The sequence below is a fragment of the Cydia strobilella genome, chromosome Z (assembly GCF_947568885.1).
Source record: "Cydia strobilella chromosome Z, ilCydStro3.1, whole genome shotgun sequence".
In the NCBI taxonomy this organism is placed as follows: domain Eukaryota; kingdom Metazoa; phylum Arthropoda; class Insecta; order Lepidoptera; family Tortricidae; genus Cydia; species Cydia strobilella.
The window spans coordinates 49,731,629-49,753,075 of NC_086068.1; the positions used below are offsets into that span (position 1 = coordinate 49,731,629).

General features: G+C 37.3%; 1 protein-coding gene and 1 long non-coding RNA gene across 8 annotated transcripts in view; one reads left to right on the plus strand and one right to left on the minus strand.

The window, feature by feature from the left end:
• Nucleotides 1-21,447, plus strand: part of LOC134753945 (uncharacterized) — a 102,035-nt gene that overhangs the window by 18,768 nt on the left and 61,820 nt on the right. Inside the window, exon 1 of one of the 7 annotated variants that reach the window (XM_063689964.1) lies at nucleotides 5,399-5,498. The exons of 2 other annotated variants lie outside the window; for them this stretch is intronic. Coding sequence is in view for 1 of the 5 variants with exons in the window: in XM_063689967.1 (XP_063546037.1) it covers nucleotides 5,671-5,696 (26 nt within the window). In the remaining 4 variants the exon portion in view is untranslated. Of the gene's footprint in view, nucleotides 1-5,398; nucleotides 5,536-5,605; nucleotides 5,697-21,447 lie in introns of those variants that run through there. 4 more of the 7 variants (XM_063689962.1, XM_063689963.1, XM_063689967.1 and 1 more) reach the window with 4 other exon arrangements.
• The window catches only part of LOC134753987 (uncharacterized), a 234,832-nt gene that overhangs the window by 9,127 nt on the left and 204,258 nt on the right, over nucleotides 1-21,447 (minus strand). The gene's annotated exons all lie outside the window — the stretch shown is intronic.

The window sequence follows — 21,447 nt, forward strand, 5'->3', positions numbered from 1 at the left end:
ACTTTATACTGGCAATAAAATGTCCTAGGATAGATAAGTCCCACTTTGATCCCTCCTAGCCTAGCAGGAAAGGAAAAGCCCTTTTCCAAATAGGTGATGTAAACATTTTTTTCTATAATGATAATATCCAGATAAGAAAATGGGGAAGACTATGTATGGAGACGCGGCCACTTGACTTCGTCCCCTTTCCTCTTAATGTACATCAAATAGTAGTAGATTCTGTCACAAGGGAGCAAAATGACATATTTACGGTGAGGGCGTACAGTTGAATCCTAAACGAAGCGAAGGATTCTATAATAGAATCCTGAGCGTAGTGAGGGATTCTAACGTAGAATCCTGAGCGTAGTGAGGGATTCAAGTGTTAACGCCCAAGGTGAAAATAATTTTGCTACCATGTGACACATACTGCTTTTCACATCACCTATGAGGAAATTACATACATATATTAGGTTTCAAAACATTATTATTTTAAGCAAAGATCGATACGGACAAAGTGCCAAAAATATGTATACACGTCCTTAGTATAGGTACATGCTTCTGGCACTTTGTCCGTATCGATTTTTTCAGACGTGACTGTACTGACAAATTAAAAGTACCTACAGCTCATAATTATGTACCTAATATCTTTTCAAAGACAGCAGCAAACACCTAAAATGATACAATGAAAATCAAGTAGGTACATTATTTTTGTAGATTTTTCTGGTAACAAATTAGCTCTTACCCATTTGAACCAAATCTTCGGAAGAACACTATGAAGACTGATATCACTTATATTTATTATTATAAAGTTATTGATTTAAACTAAGTATTTACAAATTTATACACAATACAGAACCGCATAATTATGCTTTGTGAAATATTTGTACAAAACTTTAAATATTAACTTTTTAAATTGCATAGACAAGTATGGCTGCGTTTAAGGAGACCAAATAAAAATTATTTTATTAAACTAATGTTTTTTTTACGTTTCTTTGTAAATATTACGCTAATTAAATAATTTACTTAATTTAAATATGCTACTAATTAATTTAAAATACGCTAATTAAATTTCTTGTTTACAATTACAACAAAATATTATTTAATTTAGAAAAATTGTATGCACGTAATCGATTATAAAGAAATTGTAATACGCATACTAATTTCATATGTCTTTTTGTCAATATTTCATACTGGCAACAAAATGTCCTTGAACAGAAAAGTGCCACTTTGATACCTCCTAGCAGGGAAGAAAAATCCAGTTTCCGAATAGGTGATGTGAAAAAATATTTCCCATAATCTCAATATCCAGGGAGTAAAACGAGGTCTAGGTTTGTATGGAGAAGCGGTTGTCCACTATCCTCTTAAGGTTTTTAGACGGGCAGGTGTCCGCAATTGGACGACTAGCGCCTATTTTGCGCGAGGAAGGAGCGACCGACTTGTTGCCGGGGACTCTTAACCAACTCTTAACGGACCGCTCCTGAGCTTGAGCGAGTAGGCATGGGCAGTAAAGGGGCACACATGTAGTTGCTGGCAGGCGAGGCGCTCGGCTCGAACGAAGCCGGCTGCGCGGGCTGTGTTCGGCTCGGCCCTCTAAATCCGGCGGTGACGGTGCGAGGGGCCGGCGGCGAGGCGGGCGGGGGACTATTTTCGTCTGGCGGCCACGTTTGGAAAAAGGCCCGGTGACGTCACGGTCCTCCGCGGCGATGATGCCATCGAGCGCTCGCGACACGCATCAGTTGCCGCTTTTGCCAAAATATCACTGCAGGCCACTTGCCATCAACTTTATTTTGGTAATTGTTAAATGACACATTACTTGAGATCGTCTTAGATATTCAAATTTTCAGAATGTTTCACGATTTCATTGACCTACACTAAGTTTTTTTAGCATTAGCACATAATACCTATTTCATATAGAATGGCCACGCTCTACTCCACCCAGAATTGAATTATCTCAAACCGCGGCGACAAATTGACTGAAGATCGACGCCTCTCAGTTTGATTAGCGACGCAATTACGGAGTAATTTTCAGTAAATAATTTGGTAATTGGTACCTACTTACAATTTTTTGGATAAGTTAGTTAATTTCCCGTGTACCTAAAATATCGTTGGTGTCTAAGAATTTTTTCTTGTGCTTCGTAGCCATAGTATGGTTACACAAGTTTTATTAGTATGTAAAATTAATAAATGTAAATTTTGTAAATTTCATCAGCTAGTTAATTCGTTAGAATTTTTATAACCTCAAAAGTAGTGGTAACTTTATTCCTCTAAAATTAAATCTAACTAACTATGCACTGAATTATAGTCGTTTACATAATTATTTTACCGCAAAATTAGATATCATAGGAACCCTAGCATTTCGGAAGAAAAAGTTAATTACCACTACTTTTGAGGTTATAAAAATTCTAATCTAAAAAAACGGATTATATCGTAGGGTAGTAATTTTTAAATATCCGAAATTATACTTGAAAACCAAATAAACTCAAACGTAGGTATTTTATTTGTTTTTGTAAATCAACATGTCTGTAAGGTCCATAAAAGGCCATGTATGTACGAGTATATGTATAGGTATATCGCGTTCGTTCGACATCGACATGAGAATGTGGTTGGCCAGTCGAAGTATTTAACACAAGGCGCCAGGCCGCCAGCATAGCTTGCCCTGTCAATCCCTAGAATTGTGTCAAATTTTTTTATGGAATTTTATGCCCTGCTAAATCTCATACAAAAAGGGGTAAGCTATGATGGCGCCATCTATGCAAACCTTTAGCAGTTGCCAACCCCATTAGAACCGTGTTAAACCTGTAACTTTAAAGTTGTAATAGTTGTTTGTTTTACATTAATAAATAACCGAGCGAGCGATAGATTCCGAACTAGAACCACGAGCGTTGCGAAGGTTTCAATTCTAGCACGAGGGTTACACAAACTATACTACCGAAAAACACATTTTTTTCGACACACCAAGGAAAATACTTATTGTAAATTGTTACAGTCAAATCCAAATGGTCGCTATTAAATATTTATCATGCAGACACATCATTTGAAAGTCAATTCTACCAAACAACATGGAGAGTCCACTCAAAATTTGCATTTCCTAACTTTGCCACTCTCGTGGATAAAATGTAACCTTCTCATCGGTTTTTGAAGGATAAAGAGAGCCTTTACGAGCTGGTATGTGGTCGGCCAGAAATCATGTGATCGTTTAGAGGGGGGGTAAGAAAAATATCACGAATGCTCACGATGGGGAAGGCGTGTCAGAGAAAATATCACGTGTAAATTTTTTTTTTTTCAAAACGGGAAAGTCAAAAATAACAATATTACTCAATAATTAAAGACACTCCAAAGAAGTTCTCTGCATACTTAGAAAAATCGATGGTGCTGAATGGCAGAACGAAGAAGATGTTGAAGATTCTGATAAACGCAACTGATCTTCAACACCGTCAGAAGTCTGTCCCATTATCACCATCGAAGAGGCTTATAAAAACCCGTGGACCGAGGACAGTGGTTTCAATTAAACTTTATTTACTTAGTTATATAACTGTTTTTCAATTACCTACCGATGAGGGGGGGGGGGTTGCCTTAAAATCACCAAGGGGGAGGTCAAAAACAGGCCAAATATGATCACATTATTTCTGGACGACCCCTATGGTGAAAAGGAATTTAGGCCACCAAACGAACCAAAATGGGGGAAATCATTCGTATAGATATTCATAGTTGTAGGGAATGGTGTATTTAACAACATACTAAAAGTACCGGAGGGTGGGGGTGAAGCTAAAGGGTTTGAAGGTCCCTTTTATAGTTTTTCGTAAATAACTAGTAAACGGTAGCCCACAAGTAGCCCATATAAAATAGTCTTATACGTAGATATTCTATTTTGTAGGAAACATTATACAAATTATTTACGTAACAGACTATTTTTTGCTATGGGCTACCGTTTACGAGTTATTTACGAAAAACTAAAAATAACGATCAGGATTAAGTAACTTTCCCGCTTTAAAATCTTTTTAAATATGGGTCCTAGCAGAAAGTAGACTAAGCTTTTTTTGAAGACAATTTTATGTAGATTATGTGTGTAAAAGAACAGTTTTTGCTACGGGCCACCGTTTACGAGTTATTTATGAAAGACTATAAAAAGGGATCTTTAAGTCTCTGTCTATAATAACAAGGGTATGTTAATCTGCTGGTTTACATAAGCACGGTGGTCGTACGGAAGGGCAGAAAATTTGGAAAACATAATTTACTCGAGCGCGTCAGATATTCAAAGGAGTTGTTAAATTGACCCTACAAAAGTGTCTATTTCAATAATCTGACGATTTCAGCTATCTGTAAGCAAATGGCAGTCACAAAGTTGCAAAAAAAAAACGCCATCTTGAAATACTTGAGCGTGTCATATATTATACAGACAGGTTCAGATTGTCCCAGTTATGTAAAACCTTAATCTGACGATAATGTGGAGCAATATCCTTATTCTGACTCTATCCTAAAAAATGTGTAATGTACGGAACCCTTGGAACGCGAGTCCGACTCGCACTTGGCCGGTTTTTAATTTTTTTATTCTTGCATTATTCCCTTCAAAATAAAATAAAAATCGAAGGCGCTCGAGTAAGTCAAGGTCGCGACTTTTTTTTGCAACTTTATGACCCTGCCACTCGCTTACGGATCGCTAAAATCGTCAGATTATTGAAATGGGCACTATTTTACAGGTAATTAATCCACCATATCTTAATCAGACGCGCTCGAGGATTTCAAGGTGGCGAATTTTTTATAATATTCTGACGGGCTATCCTTGACTCCCTGTTCGGTGTTAAGGACGCATACTTGGTGGAGGTACTCAACAGTATGCATGGCATCCCCCATACCTTAATCTGACGCGCTCGAGTGACTCCAAATATTCCCTCTTGGGCTCCCCGACCATAGCTTTTATGTGTAGGTACTTAAGTCAGGGTTTTTAATATTTTCAAACAATAACTAGGTATGTAAAATAAATTAAGCACAATTTCAAATGCATGAATAAGGGCGCCAGGCTCAATTTGTGTTCAAGACACTTGAGATATGTTTTATCGTAAAAAATAATTGTGTTTTTTTAACTTACGAGTAAGTATATATGTAATTATATTTTTGTTTGTTAACTGCTTATATTGATGTACCTATAGGTACTTACTGTGCGGATGAAGTTGTATTGGTACGAGTATTCTAGCTGTTATCAGCTCGAGGTAACAATGCTCTACACCTCATACCGCGTAATCGAAGCGACAATTCGAGTCGTATCGGAGTCGTGTTTATTGGTAGAGCGCTGGTGTAGTGGCGACGGAGGCGCTGTACCGTTAGCAGAGGAGAGGTATCGTGGTAGGAGGTGGTGATGACGGGTCGGGCGCTCGCTATCGTTCGCCGGCCACCGGCTACCAGTGCGTGCTGGCAGTGTTGCTCGAACGGTTCCGCGGCTTGGTATAGCGCGGTCCTACTATATATCCACTAGTTTAAGTCGCGCCAATTCAACAATCGCGCTAGTTTGTTTACAGTGACGTGTGTGTAACTAATTTCTAAACGTACCTACTCTTATAGGTAGGAGGGGCATATCGATCTACATAGTAAAACCTAGGTGTACAAGTAGTCAGTTTGGTGGCGGGAAATACGCTATCGTGACTGTAGACGAAACGAAACTTGTATTATTAGCATACACCTAAATTGTGTTCAGTTATGTATGCGTTAACTGTAAGCTATGGGTATGTTACTTCTTTTTAACGTTCTAAGCTAAGAACTCACTTTATATTTTGTTTATTTATGCGACCTTGTTATATGGTAGTAGAGTATGTAAAATATGTGTAGATTTTATGCCTTATATCAGTGGTATAAGGCATAAAACTGTGCTAAACATAGATATCATTGACGTCGATTGTACATAAGTAAATGTCTAATGACCCTTCAAGTATATCAATTAGAGCTTTTAAATCAGGCCGCGATTAATTGATCCTGTTGTAAGTAAATAAATAACTTGACGATTACGTAAGCCGAATAGTATCAATGAGAAAAAGCTAGAATAACAATGAAACATTTTAGGACCACGCGGGAAATTAACTCTACCATTAGTACCTACAAGCTTATTCATACATACCTATAATTCAATTGTGATTTATTTCTCTACGGAATTTTAAGTTTTGTTTAAAATTCCCATTCATAAATTTATGCCAGGCGTCGAATCTATTATGCTCTATTGCGCAGGTGGGTGTATTAGAAATAATAATTATGCTTAACCTATTTGGCTGAATACATAAATATGCCAAATTTAGACATGACGTGATTGTAGCAATTTACTAATTTCATGGTGTACGTGTACATTACGGCGGTAATAGAGCGTGAAGTCGGGATTTAATTTGGTCTGTAATCGCATTGGCAATACCTCAGAAGAACGTATTTACTATATCAGCGTTACATAACTGACGGCCTCAAACAGATTAATGGTATATAGAAGACCATACACAGATCGACCTACCTATAGGTCTACCTGTAGTCTAGTTTTACCGTCGCCGTCGAGAAAACTTAACGTAGTTTTCTAGTGCAGCTTTGTTTTGGGACCAAGTATAGGGAAATTCTTACACAAATTGACTAAGTCCCACAGTAAGCCCAAGGAGACTTGTGTTATGGGTACTATACCTATATATATACTATATAAATAATTAAATACATAGAAAACACCCATGACTCAGGAACAAATATCTGTGCTTATCACACAAATAAATGCCCTTACCGGGAATCGAACCCAGGACCATCGGCTTCACAGGCAGGGTCACTACCCACTAGGCCAGACCGGTCGTCAGTATACACCGTGTTTTTTGATTTTCGTTAATTTCAAGGGTGCATTCCTGAACTTAAATTTAATAACTTTCTCAAAGACACCTGACCGAACCGAACCGAAGACAATATTACCGGTATTCTAATTAACTCCATTTCGGAGATAATCAATAATTTAGTTTTATCTGATAAGGCCCCTACGAGCGTATACAGGCCTTAGGGCCTGTTTACATATTGATTAGTGTTTAGGACGAGTTTATACATTTTCTACTAAACGTAAGTACTATCTCGCACGATCGTTGTTCGAAATGTCATTGATATGTCACAGTTTAAATTTTTTTGTTTGAGTTTAATGTTATGACCATGTTCAACAATATTTAATTTCTTTTTTTAAGCTTAGAATAAATTTAAAAGTGGAAAAATTACTGCATTGGGTGAGACTTGAACTCACGGCCTCTTTTTTTATAATAATAAAAAACTTTTTTTAAATTAACTATGCCATTTAGCTTTCTTAAACGTACCCCGCCAACCATACCCCGAAGTTAAAGGAATTCAGTAAAAACAAGGTGTATAGTTTAAGTATTTAAGGCGCTTCGCGCAGTTTTTGGCCAAAAACTGTTACTTTTTAGAGCTTATAACTTCTAAATGAGTCAACCAAAAATTATGAAAAAAAAATATATGCATCTTCACTCTATGGACAATAATCGGAACATTTGACTTTTTTCCTGAAATTTGTAGTTTCACCGAAAAAAAAATAACACGACAGGCCGTTTTGCGGCTAACTTTGATTATAACTTCTAAACGGCTTAATCGATTAAAATTATTTTTAAACTAACAAAAATGTTTTAACAGGTTCTACAAATGCAACATAGCTTTTCTTAATCAAAAAATATTTTCTTAAGAAATCGAACGTTTTTCCAAATTTCATGCGTATGCAGCCTGAAAATGGCGTGGCCGGCAGTCGTGTGCCAGCTTTGAGACGAGGAGGCTGTGTCGCTCGTCGCTCCGTGCCTTCCTTGCACTATGTTCGCTTATGCACAAGCAAAGTGCTATAATATCGGAGTTATTGTGGCCAAAGAATAAATAACTGCAGAGCGCTGATTTGGTTGCGACGCGCATTATCGAGCGCAACACGGTATTTTGCGGTCTATTACCATGAATGTAATGATAATATCCGTATATATTATACTATAATATACGTATGTTTGAGAAAACTTCATACGAAATAAATAAATAAATGTTTTCTAACCGACATATTATAATGTCATTCAAGTTTTACGTTTTGAATAATGTTCCATTCCATCTCGAAACAATAAATAATTGATTAAACATAAGCTACCTACGACCTGGTGAAAGTCGCGGGAATTCGGTGGTTGCGAGCGGCACAGGATCGGTCGGAGTGGCGAGCCTTGGGGGAGGCCTATGTCCAGCAGTGGACGTCTATCGGCTGACATGATGATGATGATGATGAAGCTACCTATTACCTATTACGTTGTATGTATAAATAGTACCTGTTAAAAAACATTGTTTTTGTAGTTTAAAAATAATTTTAATCGATTAAGAACTAGCAAAACGGCCTATCGTATTTTTATTTACGGAAAAACTTACTATTAAGTTTATTGTAGGTTTAGTTAAGTAGTAATTAGTGTTAAATAGTGTAATTGTAGTTATGTCTGTAAATTTTTCATGGGTGATCCTTGCCTGTTAAGAAACGTTTTATTATTTTATTATTATTTGTATCTCCTTCTGGATTTCAGTAATTATTTCATTGGGTCAACTTGGTGTATTATGTCTTCTAAATGGGTAAACAAAAAATAATGAAAAAAAATATATGAATCTTCATTTATTGTTCAACAATTATAAAATTAAACTTATTTCCTGATATTTATAGTTTTACCGTAATAAAAATAATAAAACAGGCCATTTTGCGGCTAACTTTGGTTATTTTTACTAAACGGCTAAATCAATTAAAATTATTTTTAAACTAACAATAATGTTTTAATAGCCGACGGTCTTTCCACCGCGATACAACCGGCCGACGATTTGTTTTATTAACAATATTATCTAAACTACCATCTGACAAAGCATGAAATGGGATGCGATGACTGAAAAGATTTTTTTACATGTTCATGTGACCAGCTGACGGTCCACCGAGATACATAATAAGTTTTCCTGTGATCTATGGTAAAGATCTATTTTGTGTATTTTTTTCAAAATTTTATACCCAGTAGTTTCGGAGATAAAGGGGGGAATGCTCATTTTTTGCCTATTTTCGTGAATAACTTCTAAACAATTTAAAAGTGCTTGTTGCTAGGCCTATTTGAATAAAGAATATATTGAATTGAATTGACTGTTTATCCTAAAATTATACAAAATATACATTTGAGATTCTCAAAATGAGCTCTTTCATTTGATATGTAACACGATATAGTTTGAAAAACTTTTTGTTTTAATTTTCTCTTTTACCCTCCAAAAGTGGCCCCCGTGTTTAAAATTAATTTGTTTACGTTACATGTCCGTCTTTGGGTCACAAACTTACATATATACACCAAATTTCAACTTAATTGGTTCAGTCGTTTCCGTGAAAATAGGCTGTGACAGACGGACAGACAGACAGACAGACGCACGAGTGATCCTATAAGGGTTCCGTTTTTTCCTTTTCAGGTACGGAATCCTAATAATGATGATATTCCCACGTAATGATTGAGAAAACTTCGAACTTCGAAAAATAACACATTTGTAGTAGTATATGAAGCTAGTAGGTACTTTAATTTTATAAGTTAACTATTAATGGCATTATTTATATTTATTTATTACGGATAAAAAAAACTGTATAAAATAAACGCACTGTACGCCTCAATTTAGTACATACCAAGCTTTAGCTATAAATCTTAATCCGTCGATTTGACTTAGGTATTTATTTGTAAGAAACAGATAAAACACAAATTAACTAATTGAGGCTTGTAAAGTATAATGCATAAGGGAATATATTTTTATTATAATCTACGACCTCCACTACACGCATGATCTACTCATACTCAAACAACAAAATATCTGCAAAAGATACACAAATACGAGGTATAGCGCCAAATGCCGCGCGCCTCTGGGCTGTAGGTTATTCTTTGAACCTCATTCCGCCGCAGTCGCCGCACCGAGACGAAATTCACGTACGATCGCAGTGAGCGGGGTGCGGGTACAGAGACGCTGAGACGCTCAAGGCCAAATCAGCGAGAATCGTCTTAATTTATACTGAGTTCACATAATACGAACCAGTCGCATTCGCATACCTATACATATACATCCAATCCTTCAACCAGTCCTTATTCAACTATACCTATAACTACTATCATTCTGACCGCGGTAGACCTATAGTCCAGTAGTGTAGTAAAAACGTGTAAATACTATAAGCAGTAAGTATGTGCAAAACACCAAACTCCCAAAAAAATATTTTTACAGGTTTACCTACTATGCACAGGAATTGAAAGAAAGAAGAAAGAAAATACATTTATTTAACGCCACAACAGATTACATTGCACAGTTGCAATACCTACTTTACTCATTGCAGAATTAATTCAAAACGTCATTTCCATGGGGAGATAATGTATTCTGACCTTACATAGTTTTCTGATTTTTCCCTGTACTTGTACACGATATTACTTGCCAAATTTCATAATTTTAGGTCAACGGGAAGTAAATAACCCTATAAATTTTCATTCCCTTGAGTGTCCGTTTTTTGCGGTATAAACGGCCGTATCTTTTTTTACGTTAACGTAGAAGTTTTTTTTTCACAGCTTCAAGAAACTGCAGACCTCAGTATATGGTTTTAAATTCAACTCGATACCTCCACGCGTTCCCGAGATAAAAGGTCTTGACAGTCTGTCTGTGTGACGGACTACAAAGTGATCCTATAAGGGTTCCGTTTTTTCCTTTTGAGGTACGGAACCCTAAAAAGGCTAATACTTGGGCGGGTACTTTAAGTATTTCCCGCGGTACATTTACTAGAAAGCATCATCATTGTCAATCTCATCTAATAGCACCCTGTTAAACACCTTTTAATAAAGGAGCTTCTCGTAGTCATCCATCCATGTAGCAAAAAACTGAAAACTACAGTGGAACGGGAACCTCGATGGCACGAATCTGAAGGGAAACGCCAAAAATTTCGTGTTGCGCTGCGTCTTACGTAAGCGAACAACTCGCGAACGCGTAGCGAAGCGGCGCGGCGCGGCGGGCCCACGGCGTTCGCTTTCGCAACGAGATCGCCTACGTAGGACACTTCTATAGGTATCAAAGGATTGATTTACCCCGCACCGCATCGTTTCGCTTCGCGTTCGCGAGTTGTTCGCCTACGTAGTACGCTGCGTTAACGAGTTTTCGTCTCATAGAGGGTATGGACTTACACAAGATCTTATAGGTTTTTATTATTAGTCTTAAAGAGGTTTCGAGTTACAGAGGTAACATGAATGAAAAATTCGTATTAGAGAGGTAATTATACATATGCATAAAGTATGGTCTTATTATTTTCTTCGAGGTACAGAGGTTTTTATGATAAATTATTTCGAGATATAGAGGTAATATAAGAATACGTCTATTTTTCGAGATAGAGTTTCAGTTCAAATTTTTGTTTTTTTTTATTTGTACTGGATAGCCTTGAATCGATGGTTAATTCGTTTTAATGAGGTTAAATATTTTGGGTTATGGAGGTTTTGGGCTTTGAGGGAAGGGAATAGCATTTTATTTCGTGTTAACAAGGATTTCGTCTTATCGAGGTTCGAGTTAGCGTGGTTCGACTGTATAATCCTTTTCTTTGGGGTGATAGTTTTGACGTATGAATGAAAGGAAGAGTATGGACTCTCAGCTATTTCCTATTGGTCTAGTATTACTTCTTAACTAAGACGGTTGGTTGGATGTTATTATGGTAATTCTTATTATGGTACAGTCACCATCAGATATATCGGAGCGCCCGAGGGGTTCACAATATCTGAACACGCACTCTAACGCCTTGACAATAGAGGCGTGTTCAGATATTTGTGAGAGCCTTGACCGCTCAGATATATCTGATGGCGACTGTACCTACCAGACGTCTGGCAGCTGTTCGTCGGTAAAGACCAGAGAACGCAGGCCACTTGAAGGATGCAAGTTTTAGAGTTCTCTCTCTAAGTCTAGCTACCGTCTACTAGAACTAGAAAACCACCATTACGACTAAACGTACTTTACCAACCGCCAAGTGGGTCGAGTGAGTCAAGTGGTAGAGCTAAATAGTGTTCGCTTTGTTTCCCCAACACATTTTTTATATCGACACTACGAGTACAAAACAATAAGCGACCAATTATGTACCTACATCTAATCCAATTCATTATGATTTGATTACACTGATAAGATATTGGGCGTATAAATTTATGCAAATTTTGACACAGTATGACATAATTACATATACAGTACTCCCATCTTAAAGGCCGGCAACGCACTTACAACCCCTCTGGTGTTGCGGGTGTCCATGGGCGGCGGTAATCGCTTACCATCAGGTGATCCGTCTGCTCGTTTGCCTCCTATTTCATAAAAAAAAAACAGTAGCAGCAAAAAATCGAGGTTCGAGTTAGCGTGGTTCGACAATATTTAATATATATATATAGGTAATATCAATATTTCTGATATTGATATTTATTCGAAAATCCGTGAAATTAGACTTTATATCATCTAAACAATAATTGTATTGGGATACACTTCTAGTTTTGTTTCCGTATATTCAGGCGTACCTCAGGGTTCCCATTTGGGTCCATTATTATTCAATATTTACATTAATGAATGTTTCAAATTTTCTGATTTATTATTATATGCCGACGATACTAAAGATGATTGCATAAAACTTCAAGCTGATCTTGATAGACTGAGTTTATATTGTTCTATGAATGAACTGTACTTGAATGTCGAAAAGTGCTGTGCCATTACATTTACAAGAAAACGCAATAAGATAGAGTATAATTATTCTTTAAACAACAAAATTTTAAGGGCTGTATCTGAAGTGAAGGATCTGGGTTTAAATCTTGATAGTGAACTACAATTTATTTCACATATTGACAAAATTTCAGCGAAAGCATACAAAATGATGGGATTCATTTTTCGACAAAGCAAGGATTTTACAAACCCTAAGACTCTGCAACTTCTATTTAACGCATTTGTTAGGTCAAACTTAGAATACTCCACTACAGCCTGGAATCCTCATTTCAATGTTCACATTCACACAATTGAAAAAATTCAAAACAAATTTATTAGAACAATGAAATATAAATTTAAATCTTTTAGCACTGACAATTTAGAGTCTCTTCAAACACGTAGAGAAATTCGAGATCAGATTTTTTTGTTCAAAATCTTACATGGCCTTATTGATTCACCAGATCTTTTATCTAAAATTTCGATTCGATGTCCCGATCGGCGAACTCGCTCCACAAACCTCTTTGCAATTCACTTTGGTCGTACTACATATGCAAGAAATATGTTCTTAGCTAGAGCGTGTAGAACTTATAATGAAAAAAATTCTGATATAGATATATTCCATTTATCACTACAACAGTTTGTTTCTGCAATAAAAAATACAGCTAATAATAAAAATAATATCCATTAGTTCCACTATCTATTCATCATCTACTTGCCAACGTTTAAATGCTGTCTTCAACAATTCGAGTTAGGTATTTTAGTTTTGCATGTTGTAAATTGTATTAATATTAAATTAAGTTTAAATTGTATTATTAATGTTAGTTTCTGAACAACAGTGGAGGAACATAACTGTTATCATTCATTAGTGGAAACTGTGTGGCTTGTGAATGTGTTATCTGATTTACTATGTGTGTTGTTTTTGGCTGTTTGTTTCCCAAAGGTTTAAATAAATAAATTGTATATCCCATCAAAAACATTACATGTAAAAAGATGCAAGTCTCGCAACGCAATTCTTCTACTACAAAAAAGTTTTGAGATGTAATGTGAAACAAAGTCGGTATTTTAGTTAGTGCCAGGGGGTGTTAAAATCGTATCAATATTAAATATCTTTATTTTTAAATACATATAATGACTTGGCCATCGCACGGCTGCATAATGACATAAGGATCATCGTCAACTATTAAAAATAATTCTAATTGAACATACTTAGCGCTAATTACATGCAGTTTGAGCATTACCAGGCCTATGGAACTCTCCGCGCGAGCTCGGATTTATACCTACAAATCGCCTCCCGTTCACGGTAGAAAAGCAAGCCAGTTGGTTGCCACACGCGCTCACGCACGCACGTCACCGCGCGCCGCACTTGCAATTTTTACAATAGTTACAAGCTACGTAGGTACTTACTATTGAATTTCTTTCATTAAACATGTAGTGTTTATTACGACAAATTTATAGTTACAAAGTAAAACAGTTGTAAATGAATGAATGAATGACTAAAATACATAATTTAAGATTTAGATTTCATTTTATTTCACTGCTGTTAGAAATGATAAATACCTATGGCATTTATCATTTCTAATGTTTCTCATGATAAATACCTATTGGTGTTTATCATTTCTAAGCGTCGGCAACCCTAGCGTTGTGCCGGTGCACGCGGTCACAGAATAACTAATAGTACTACCGTACAGAAAATTCACTCCTTCACAAAAGCCAGATTTAGGTATAAAATTAGACCTACACTCGCCGCTTGCAAGCAAAATTGAAACTTATAACCGCGCACGAACCGTGAATCTTCTTTGCGTGCCGCAGTTTTATGACCGAGCTGCGAGTGTCGGCACGGGGTTGTCACTTGACAAGTTTTTGTACCTATACCTACAGATTTATTATTTTTAAGATAAATATGTAGGAATTACAAACGTTGATTCTGTAAACATACAATTTTTAGCCGGAGATAGTATGTCTGATTCTCACGGAAGTAGGTATGCCACAGAAGTACTTATTCCTTTGAAAATATGTCGGTCAATATAGTCCGGAATTTAAAAAATATGTTTTTTCTGCTTCCTTGTTCTTCCGTTTATTCAGACATCCGTAAACAGAACATTATCTTTTATACAGATTAGATCGCGATTTAGGTTTCGAAGCCATTGCGTATTTTCAATTTTGCGCGAGCGCCACGTGACACGACTATCGTGCGAGCCGAGCGGCAGCCCACTGACATACACCTTCCGGGCGGTGCGCCGGCCAAATATACCTAAACTGCGCAGTGACACCCCCCTGACGCGGTGCGGGGAGCGGCCCGCCGAAGGTCACTCCATTGTATTTTTGTGTAGGTATCAAAACGGTAGGTATTTGCGTTTTCTTTGAGAGATAAGTATCTGTTCTTAAGAACTATTATATAATCTGTGGCATTACACATATTTACGAGTACGGTAACTACGGTACACGTAAAGCAGTGTGTGCTTTAACATGTAATATAATTTTAACATGTAGTTTAAGAATTATTGCATGTCAAAATTCCTTATTAGTTTTGTCACTGACACACTCACTCACTTGAAGCCATTTTCAACGTTCTGACGTTGAAAATGGCCTGAGTGGCTTCGAGAAAAGAATGGTACGGCTGTGCCTCTTTGTTTTGCTCGACTTGGCGGGGGCACTGTCATGCAACATAGGCAGCCACGTTAGTACAGGATTGGGGACTTCACACACACCAATTAATGTATGTTATAAATATTGAATTTCTTATTTGAAAACACTCGAAAGCGAATCTTACCAACAATTCCTAGGATCGCTTTGTCACCCTCGTTAGCCTCTGGTTTGGAAATTAAATCGAATCATTACTTTACAAGTTTTACAACCCTTTATCCACCGGGCTACCGCGGAAACTCGGGCAAACTAATTATTTTTAAAATGTCCCCGTTTGATCGAATTGCCCTTTTATTATATTGCCCCGGTATTGTAAATTTCATCGAAATCGCTAGAGCCATTTTTGAGAAATTACCTAAATAAATAATGCAAATGCATCTGAAAAAATATGATAGATTATTTTCCGCTATTGTATTCATAAATTAAGCCGACTTGGTATGCTTTTTTATTCCAATCTGACTGACGATTACCTCTAGTCAAGACAAGAGATTTATACTGAATTGTTAAAATGCTTCTATAATTCCGCTATCGTGAATCTACACGACAGACAGGACCAGCGTGCAGCGGCGACAGTCGTACCTCTGTACGTGCGAGAGTTCTACGTGGACAGACGAAAGATTGGAGCGTCCGTCCTCGCTCTACAATAACCCGAATAATCTTAACCATATATTTCATTGCCTAATATGTAATATACTTGGTAAAAAAGTTATGTAACATATAGGCGAAAAATGCCTGGTTTCCGATTTCCGAGATATTCCTTTCGAAGGAATTTTTAGTTTAGTTTTAAATTAATAAGTTATCATCATTAATGTGGCGTTTAGTTCACATCTGCATATTGTACGTCGTCACGGAACCTGTCATTTCTCTGCCTAATCAACTACATTCAATGTAACAAGATCAGTTTTTTACACTACTTAATTCGGTCAAATATAAACATAATATAGGTTTTAATTACATGCTAAAATCCCTAAAATGCCCTATTCATTCTTTTCTACCAATACGCAACGGCGCGGCGGTTAAGTTTGATGCTGTTATCCACGAAAGCAGCCGTCGGCAACAGGTCTCTCACTTACGGCCCGCGAGCCTCCCTGGCTATTTTGTATGTAATTTTGAGTCAACATTACATACAAAATAGCCAGGGATTTTTGACAAACGACAATACCTGATGACGTCATAAATATTAACAAAGTCAATTTCGTTAACTACTATTTGGCCCTTGGCAGCTAAAAGATTGCCGACCGGTGCACTAAAGGGTTAACAGGAGCTCAATATTACTCAGGTCGATGATCAGCATGGCCAATACCTACGTGAATTCGAGCTCCGCTACCGTGCCGGGCATTTTTCATCCGATGACGGCATCACGCTGAGGATGCTCGGCTATTATAACATATCATCAGTAAAAGAGAACCTACGTGTGAATTCGAGCTCCGCTACCGTGCCGGGCATTTTTCTCCGATAACGGCATCACACTGAGGATACTCTGCTATTATAACATCTCATCAGTTAAAGGGAACCAACCTACGCGTGAATTCGAGCTCCGCTACCGTGCCGGGGATTTTTCTCCGATAACGGCATCACACTGAGTTTGCTCGGCTATTATAACATCTCATCAGTTAAAGCCGTTAAAGGGAACCAACCTACGTGTGAATTCGAGCTCCGCTACCGTGCCGGGCATTTTCCTCCGATAACGGCATCACGCTGAGGATGCTCGGCTATTATAAGATCTTATCAGTAAAATAGAACCTACGTGTGAATTCGAGCTCCGCTATCGTGCCGGGCATTTTCCTCCGATAACGGCATCACGCTGAGGATACTCGGCTATTATAACATCTCATCAGTAAACTCTAACCTACGTGTGAATTCGAGCTCCGCTACCGTGCCGGGCATTTTCTTCCGATAACGGCATCACGCTGAGGATGCTCGGCTATTATAACATCTCATCAGTAAAAGATGACCGAATGGTTCCGAACGTTACGTTATAAACGTTAGTTTGTCATAGGTTTTTAGTTGGCTCTATATTTTCGTAATTTATAGACACCTTGTTGTTGTTGTTTAAAAATGTCTTTGTAGTTTTACATGTATGTAAAATGTATAATTTTTGGTGCAATAATAGTTATTTGTTATACAAGGGTGCAAAGTTGTATTTTACCCGCGAGTGTAGAATTGAAACACGAGCAAGCGAGTGGTTCTAAAATAGAATCCTGAGCGTAGCGAGTGTTTCAACACACGAGAAGTAAAATACATTTGCGCCCGTGTGTAACACAAAACTTCACCTCACTATAGCGAGGAAAGTGCAACATCCACAGGCGTTAGATCATCTTCATCACTGGAATCACACATTTCTTTACGCTATTATAACAGAAAACTCTGGAAGTTGTGTATTTTTACGCGAGTCGGTGAGAAAAGGTTTTAAGTAAAAAAATTGTTGACAATGTTGACATTTCTGATGTATGAAATGTCAACGATGCGTTTTGAAAATGCATCGACTCAACTTGTGCGTTCAGAATTATATTTAACATCATTATAAAAAAACAAACGTTTCTTATGGAATTTTAAGGTTTATGACTTAAAATCATTAAATAAAGCTAAATTTGGTATTTTTTATTAGATTCTCAAACCATTTATTTAATGATAATTAATATCGAACGAACCATTATCATGAGCGTTTTACGTTTTATTATCTGTCAAGCTACTTAAACATGCTCCATCCAAGGTCAAATTACTTTCCCCACTAGTCGATAAAACGCGCTTTTCCCCGCTTGTATTGAAGGATAAACGACAACTTTCCGAGCTAGTGAGGGGAAAAGAATATTTACTTACTTACTTACTTGTGCATATGTATTGTATACTTAAAGTTTATATTCGTTCACTCTGCTGATTTTAAACGGTTCAGTACCTATAATGGCAGCCGCTAATAGAGCGAATTTTCGGAATAATTTCAACGAGATAAAAAATACTGATGGAAATGATGGAATTAATATCTGCCACGGATCAGAAGCTCTTTGATACCAACCAAGATTATGGTCCGCGATAACTAGAAAATCAAAGATTACATTTTCATACAATACAATCAGTATTTATAAATTTAATAATTATGTGGTCGCGTTTATTGTTTATAAAGACAAGTTAAATGTTATCAGTCTTGTATGTATTATTTTTATATCATGCATGTTTATATTGTATCTCATCACTCATCAGGTCTAGTGCAAATCAACAAACTCGACAACACAACGGTACACACCGACAGCGACAGTATAAAACACAGTTACCATTGGCACTTGTTACTGTTACTATTTTTACTGTGAACCCTTACCATGAGTTTGCGCAATCGCTATAAGTCTATAATATATTATAGCGACTACCATGGTACGGGCACGGGACTAAGACTACTATGTGCCCGCGGTCTGGAGAGTCTAGCTAGAGTGATTCTCGAGGCCTAATAAAACTGTCAATGTAGTGAACTAAGAGGCTATTCAAATATCACAATTAAATTTGATTTAAATTTATGGGCTGTCATTGTCAGATGGAGGTGCTTGTCGGATAGCTTTATTGCCAGGATGTCTTGAACCCGTTTTGTAGAGCACAATAGCTCGCTATTCGCCACAATTCGTGACCTCGTCCATTGTGGACGGTGTATGCGTATACGACTTCTATTACACTGGCCAACTTATGAAGTACATATCTTCTTCTTCAATCATTGAGCACTTCCGGGTCTTTGACTTGTTAATTCACCAGTTTTGCTATTAGTTTATCTTATACATTGTGGGCTAAAGTAACCCGATAGATTTTAACCACGCATTCCTGAGGTCATAAGGAGCATAAAAACGTATATGAGTCTTGGTATGATATTTTTTTTGCTTTTTCTGCACACGGCATGCTATTTCTTTTTACATCTTGGCGAGAAAAAAAAAACGTTACAACGAATAAGTAAAGTTTTTTTATTTACAGATAAAATTGCGAGGTCCTTCAAAACTTTGATGTCTGTCAGTAGGTATGTCTAATCTAAACCAAGTCATAATATAGTGACAGCGTCGCAGCTAAAAAGACGTTTTTAACTTTTTTTTTATTATTATAAACTGATCGGCGATTGGCCCTAGTCACAGTAGTCACACCTGATGGAAAGTGAAGACAGGGCCTAAGATGGAGCTCACCGGTTCAGTAACAGCCTATTCACTCTTGTTTTAAAGAGACCGAGGTCATATTGATCAGGGAATACAGATGGCGGGAGTGCATTCCATTCCTTAGCCGTCCGTACCAAAAAGTAGGAGGCAAAACGTTTCGTCCGAACAAATGGAATGTGGACCACGAACGGGTGCATCGATCCCCGCGCCTGGGTGTCCAATGATGGAAAGGGGAAGGTGGGATCAGGTCGTGCAGTTCCTGTGCGCACTCCCCGGAATATATCCGATAGAACACCGATAGGCAAGCGACTCGACGGCGATGCTCAAGGCTCTGTATCCTTGACTTGACAGATGGGTCATCGCCAAAGAGTCTATGAGCCCGGCGCTTAATTGAGTCCAGGGCCGCCAGCTGATATTTGCCGGAACCGTCCCATAGGTGGGAGCAGTATTCCTTGCACGAGCGCATACTACTAAGTTAATACAGAAACAAATTTTCACAAGAATCGTCAATATCCCTAAAACAAGACCGACTTCAGAAAGTTTTGTATGACATTTTAGTCTCTAAATGCGTTCAAGAATACACCTTAAAAAACTGTCGGGCTAAAATTTTTCTGAACTGGTTCACCAGGAATGTCCCCGGTTGTACATCATGCTAAAAACTAATAGAATATTGCTTTGTTTTCTCATTTTGGGAAAAGCTATTCTGCTAATTTGTTTAGGTTTCCTGAGTATCCTTGTGTCGCTAGTGAAATTGATAGCAGTACTGGTTCAAAGCTGACGTCTTGTTTTTATTTGAAGGTGAGTAATTAGGATTCACTTCCTTTTTAGCAAATGCCGACCGTGTAACTCAACCGAACTTACTCAAGTTCCTTTGAATTTCAATGATAAATGGAATTAACTGTGGTCACCGGCACCATTAAAAGTGTATCGACACCATTTAAGCATTTACCTCTATAGGTATATGTAGTTTACTTCAAAAACGAGTAGGCTTTCATACGGAGCGGTATTATGATATTATCATTTAAACTGGCGCTTTATGTCTTATGTGTTTTCGTCTTTGTCTGCTTCTCTTTTCTTTAGTTTACCATATAGAGTTTAGGACACTCTACTTCAAGTCATAAAGTTAAAAAATCAACTTTCGAGCAATGCTGAAAATTTACTTGTTTAGGAAAAATAAGAACAAGGGTATGTATGTAGGCAACGCACGTACTTTTGACTTATAGCAGAATATAAACTTATTATAATGACGAATTAGAAACTCTTGACGTTTACAACACTTAAATTCAGTTTGTATGATCTAAAATGTAAAACATAAAACGCGCTTTCTAAACAACAGGATCTATAAAGGCAATTGACGTAAGCAAATAGATGTTTACAAAGTACATTGCCATGATGCGCGACTAGGAACAGTAGGAACGTGTAGCGGAGAGGATTAGGTACATTGAATTGTTCTGCACATCCCGCCGCTCGATTAGACGCAGAAGTGAATGGTTGGTACGCTACGCCCACAGCACAAGCCAAGCTGCGGCTCTGCATCCGTCTCGTCGTGATTGATAAACCAAGTTACATCATTGCCGTGGGAATTATTGCACGCAAACGATCGCTTTTTGCTATTTATTATAAATTATAATACTCATTTAATTCAATTAATGCTCATTTACCTAATCAAGGCAGCGCGCTTCTGAAGATGGAAGCGCTTTTAATCGCTTTACACGAACACTATTTAGTTTAGGGGCTGGTTTGATTATTAGGCATCAAACCAAGGTCATGATTACAAGATTGCTCATTTGGTTGCTCAATGATTGATTGGCTTACTACACAAATTCATGAAATATTACAAGGTTATAAGACTTATTTCTCTGTTCGATTTGATCCTTACAAAGACAACCTTCTTGCGTTCTTACGCCTGATAAAATTAATAATTGTGGACAGCAGCAATATTGTGTATGTATTTGCAACCATATGTTAGCTTAAGTTTTTTTTCTGTTTT